The sequence below is a fragment of the Arachis ipaensis genome, chromosome B08, assembly GCF_000816755.2.
Source record: "Arachis ipaensis cultivar K30076 chromosome B08, Araip1.1, whole genome shotgun sequence".
Lineage (NCBI taxonomy): Eukaryota > Viridiplantae > Streptophyta > Magnoliopsida > Fabales > Fabaceae > Arachis > Arachis ipaensis.
The window spans coordinates 128,440,990-128,446,663 of NC_029792.2; the positions used below are offsets into that span (position 1 = coordinate 128,440,990).

Genomic DNA, 5,674 nt, shown 5'->3' on the forward strand with positions numbered 1-5,674 from the left:
TATTCTATTTAATAAAAATTAGTTACTAAATCAATTATATTACATATATACTAAAAATCAGTTACTAAATTAATTATTTAAATAAAATATATTTAAAATAAAAAATATAATAAACAGTGAATATGGTTCCTGTCAAGATGGCATGCCAAGCAGTTGCAAGAACCCCAAGATAACATAAGAACAAACCTTAAGAGACTTTTATTCTTATCTTTTCTCATGTATCAGCTGTGCACAAAGCAAGCTTCTTTAACCCAGCTAAGGTAGTGCCAAGTTGAAGTTGCAGACTTGAGCTACTTATAGAGGACCCTTTTACTTCTTAGCCCTTCCATGCCTTCTTAATTACTTATATGCCATGCACACACTAATTATGGTCCAGTGGCAAGGTTATTAGAAGTTTAGAATTTTAATAATAAAATAAGCTTTGAGAATCCTTTTTATTTTTATTTATTTACTTATCTTTGCTTTATGCTTTTGGTGTGTGAAAAGGAACACACGATGTGAATGAATTTTTTATAAGTCAAGGTCTACGAGACCTTGTGTTTGATGAAAGTCATCAAACCAAACAATAAGGTACTTTCCAAGAATGTTGAATGATGATATGATGACAATGTCAGTCAACTCCAAAGTCCACTAAACTTATTGTGTTCCTTATTCACTTGACTTGGTCCATAGATGGTCATGACATGAAAATTATGAATTCAATTGCTCTATCTCATTTTCAATTCTTCCATGAAAGTTCGAAAAATTGGTTTAAAAAGAAATGTAGATAATCTCATATAATGTGTATGTCATGGGTCAAATTTTCATTAGGAAAACCAAGATTAAACAGGAACTTCCACACCTGATGATTGTCTCAAATGTTAAGATTATCATAACTTTTGGTTTTTAAACTAATATTTTAAAAAATATTGTTAAATATATTTGTTTAAGCTTAGTAAAGATATAATATTGAAAAAAAAAAAAACAAAAAACAAAAAAAGGGAACCAAACTAAGGCGCTTGTATCTAATCACTAATAATATTTTTCAGCCGTGCTTAAAATCCTTAATTAAGAATAAGTAAAACAGCCCAACTATAATTTGTTACTTTTGTTCTACACATGTATACTGGCAGGATTGTCCTCCCATTGAAGCCATATATACATATTCAATTCTTGCGTACAAACTCTCAAATATACAGAACGAGAGAAGTTTTATAGGCTTAAATTTCGCATCTGCATATTAGATATATGTAATCACTGATCAATAATCATCACTAATAACTCTTAAAATAAGATGGCTAGGTTTGAGGTTACCTATGCAATTAATACAAAGAAGAGGTTAATATGACATTAGCTAAATTTAATCTCTAATTACATATTCTACAATTATATTATGCATATATAAAAAATTAGTCACTAATAAATCATCGTATATAAAAACAAATATTTAGTATCTCATAAATTTTTTATTATACTTTTAAAAATAAATTTAATTATTAGTTTGTTACAAATTTTATTTTTCTAATATGTCAGTTTTACTATTTTGATAATTATTTATTCAATTAAAAAATAATCAATATATATAAATATGTATAAATATATAATAACTAATTTAATAGTAAATTTTTAGTATATCCCAAATATTTTTGCATATTCTAACATATATAAACGTCACATGCATCTTGTAAAACTACATATATATCTATCCTATTCCTAGCTAGTATTGAATTCAACGTTGAAGATTAGCAAAAGTTTTTTATTAATTAATATTAATTTATGCTATATGTAATGAAAATATGAGAAGAATTGGCGTTCAACTTTTTTTTTTTAACTAGAACCTATAAAAAAAGGAGGATGCTCCCACAAAGACGCGTAAAACGTCTTTTTGTAAAAACATTTATGTGTCGTATTATTATTGGACGTATTAATGAACCGGTTATAAAAAAAATCAATTTCAAAAAATAGTAAAATCGATAAAAATAAAAATAAAAAACTCAATGAACTAGATGAACCGATTAAATTTTATAAAAAAAATCGGTTAATTTTTTTGAAAAGAATATATATTTTAGGGCTGACGAAACGGGCCAAATCCGCCGGGTCAAACCGCCAAAAACGGCGGGTTGGGATGAGATTTTAAACCTACCAAATTTTAAAAACCCGCTAAAATCGCACTGCCAAAACCGCGGGCCAAGGCGTTAAAAACCCGCCAAAACCGCGGGCCAAGGCGGGGCGGGGCGGGCTGGCCCGGCGGGCTGACATATTGTTTTTTTTAGGGTAATTCCGTAAATTTGCAAGTGATATATAAATAGGAAAATTAGGTTTTCCTTCTCCTCCTTCCCACAAACAGCCGGCCCTAGCCCCCCTAACCCTTCGTCCCTTCTCCTCCTTCCCACTCCCAGCTTCCCTGACCGGCTGACCCTGACTCCCTGAGATGCCAGAGACGGCGAGACCTCAGACCGACGGACCCTGACTCCCGGCTTCATCCTTCAACAGCTCAGCTCCCTCATCTGTTCTCACTCCTCGGCAGACCCACACCCGTGACACCCACACCCACACGGTGCTACTGCGGACTGCGGAACTGCCTCGCCTCGGTGCCTCCTGCTCAGCCACACCCACACGGCCACACCCGACCTAACGCAGTAACGCCGGTCACTCAGCTCAGCCACACCCACACCCCAGACGGCCAGACCTTTGACCTTCATCCCTTTTGGCGTTCGCTGACCCACTCCCTTCTCACTCGCTCCTCCTAACTCCTCAGCAGCTCGGCTCCCTCCTCACTCGCTCCTCTCTGGCGCCTCTGCCTTTTGCCTTCCTTTCTCTCCTCCTGTCGTCGTCGGCAGCTTTGTCTCGTCGGCGCCTCTGCTCGGCGGTTCTGTGACTGGCGGACTCTTGGAATCGCTCATCTCTCCTCCTCTTCCTGCTCGACGGCTCTGCCATTACTATTAGTAAGTGATTTACATTTTACAGTTGCTGAATAAGTGAATATGTATGTGACAAATCTGATGATGATGTTTATCTTAGCAAAAATGATTTTCTGATTCTTCACATTGTCATTCTCAAGAGTCAAGATCAGTTACTGTTATTACTTATTATTGTTATTATTTTTTCCATGTCAATTTGTTCAACCTGATTTGAGTTTTCTGCAACTGGGTATTATTGTTTGATTATGTTTGAATATTGTTTTTCTGCCTGATTTGAGTTTTCTGCAACTGGGTATTATTGTTTGATTATGTTTGAATATTGTTTTTCAGCCTGATTTGAGTTTTCTGCAACTGGGTATTATTGTTTGATTATGTTTGAATATTGCTTTTCAGCCTGATTTGATTATGTTTCTGCAACTGGGTATTATTTAGTTAGTACTAAATTACTTATTGATTATGTTTGATTATTGTTTGAATATTTTTTACTGATTTAAATATTTTTATGTATTGAGATTATTTAGATTGAGCTGTTGATTCTGCAATGGATAATTCTATCTCTATGGAAGTTGATGGTGGTAATGCAACACAAAATCCTGAAAATATGGAAAGATCTGAAACGACTGAAGATATTAAAAAGAAAAAGACGAAGGCAACAACATCTGATGTGTGGAGATATTTCACAAAGCTTGGACCTGGTGATGATGGAATAGATCGTGCTCAATGTGATGGATGCAAACAGAAGTTTAAGGCTGGTGGTAAACAATATGGGACATCGACACTTAAGCGTCATTTGGACAGGTGCGTGAAAATAGACTTCGAGGATATTGGTCAAACTTTAGTTTGAGAAGTGAAGATGAGCTTCTAAGGAGCATGGGAGAAAAGATGATGAACAAATTTAAGAAGTATTGGAAAAAGTATAGTGTCATTCTTGCATTTGGTGCTATTCTTGATCCTAGACTTAAGATTTCTACTTTAGAGCTTATGTATGAAAAGATTGATGTTGAGACTGCAAAAGGGAAGGTGGAACATGTGAAAAAGAAATTATATAAGCTTTTTGAAAAATATGACAAAAATTCTCTTCCAACTGTTCAAGCACAAGGACCTAGTAATCAATCTTCATCCATGGCCCATACCCCTGAAAGTGCAAGCAAGAAGCGACTTGCGATTGTTGGCGTAAGTAATGTACTAATGTCTAACATATTTAAATTCTCTTATTAATTGTCATTATTCTATCCTAACATGATGTGATTATTTCTATTTTGATAGAAATTGATGAAACGTAACCATCAAGCTGAGGTCTCTAGTGGAAAGAATCCACTTGATACATACTTGGAGGAGCCACTTTTGTCAAAGGATTGCTTTGAAGATTTAGATGTTTTGGAATGGTGGAAATTATATGAGAGTCGTTATCCGAAGTTATCAATCATGGCACGTGACTTATTGAGTATTCCAATTACTACGGTTGCATCGGAATCTGCCTTTAGTATTGGAGCTCATGTCATTAACAAATATAGAAGTCGAATGTTGCCAGAAAATGTTGAGGCTGTGATTTGTACTCGCAATTGGAATAAAGGCTTTGTTGATGGTAATTACATTGTTAGTTACTAATTTAATATTTATATGACATATAAGTATTTATATCTTGTTCTAAATTCGGGTATTCTTCTAATTGTAGGTGAAGGCGAAGGTGAAGATGTGAATCCTCAAGGTGCTAGGCGAGGCGGTGTTTCAACTTCTGGATCAGATTCAAATTTTGTTGATTTAGAAGTTGATAATTGATTTATGTGTGTTGATTTAAGGTTTTTTTTGGGTATCTTGTTGATTTATGAATTATGTTGTGTTTTGTTTGAATTATAGTAGGATTTATGTGTGGATTATATGTTTGTTTTGTTATTATTATGCACTTATGTTTGACAGTTTGAGACTTTGAGAGTTGAGACTTATTATTTGTTAGGTTATTTTTATTATTGTTAATTTCAATCAAAAAAATTATTATGCTTAATTATAATTTTTTTATGGATTAATAATTAATTTAGAATATTACTCTATATATTAAAAAACTAATTTGATGAAATAATTTTATTACTTAATTATTTCTTCTCTTAAATCTTCTAATTTACTTTTTTCCATTAGGTGACGCTTTTCTTTGTGAAGAGTTACGGTTTTAGGTGAAAAGTGTAGCTTTAGAATGTGTGGTTAAGATTTTGCCACATAGACAAATCTTTAAAATTGCATCTGTACCTTAAAAATGTCCTACTATTGTAGGGGAGTGCATGTTTACATGAAAACTAAACAACCGTACATTGTTACGTACTCACTTACTATATTATCTTTTCGGTAGAAAGTCAACCAGTCAAGCATATACATTACATCAGCTGTATACATCGTTCAAATTAAAAAGATACATGTATGTATGATGTATTTTAAATAGAAAGTAGTTAAAAATAGAATAGACAAAGAAACGAAAAATTTTTTCTTTTTCTTTTATTTTTTTTAAAATAAACATTCTTTTCATTTGTAAGTCGTTTTCTTTTTTTAAATTTAAGTCATCCAATAATTTAAAGTATGAAAAATATGAAAAGACGTGTTAAGATTTTTAATTATGTTAATACATGATTCACAACTAGACAATAAACACAAACAACTTGGTTTGATTTTCACAAAAAATTGCATTTGTTGCAATTTTCAATCTATTAATGTCTTATTGTCAGTAAGCTGTGTCTTTATAATTAATTAAGTATATATATTAAAAAATATTTATATGCATGTATAAT

General features: G+C 32.8%; 1 protein-coding gene across 1 annotated transcript in view; it reads right to left on the minus strand.

Annotated features, from left to right (window-relative positions):
* The window catches only part of LOC107614467 (ADP-ribosylation factor GTPase-activating protein AGD1), a 20,050-nt gene continuing 18,994 nt past the window's right edge, over nucleotides 4,619–5,674 (minus strand). Inside the window, exon 21 of the mRNA XM_021110174.1 lies at nucleotides 4,619–4,632. Coding sequence (XP_020965833.1) covers nucleotides 4,629–4,632 — 4 coding nt within the window. The 3' untranslated portion in view covers nucleotides 4,619–4,628. The remainder of the gene's footprint in view (nucleotides 4,633–5,674) is intronic.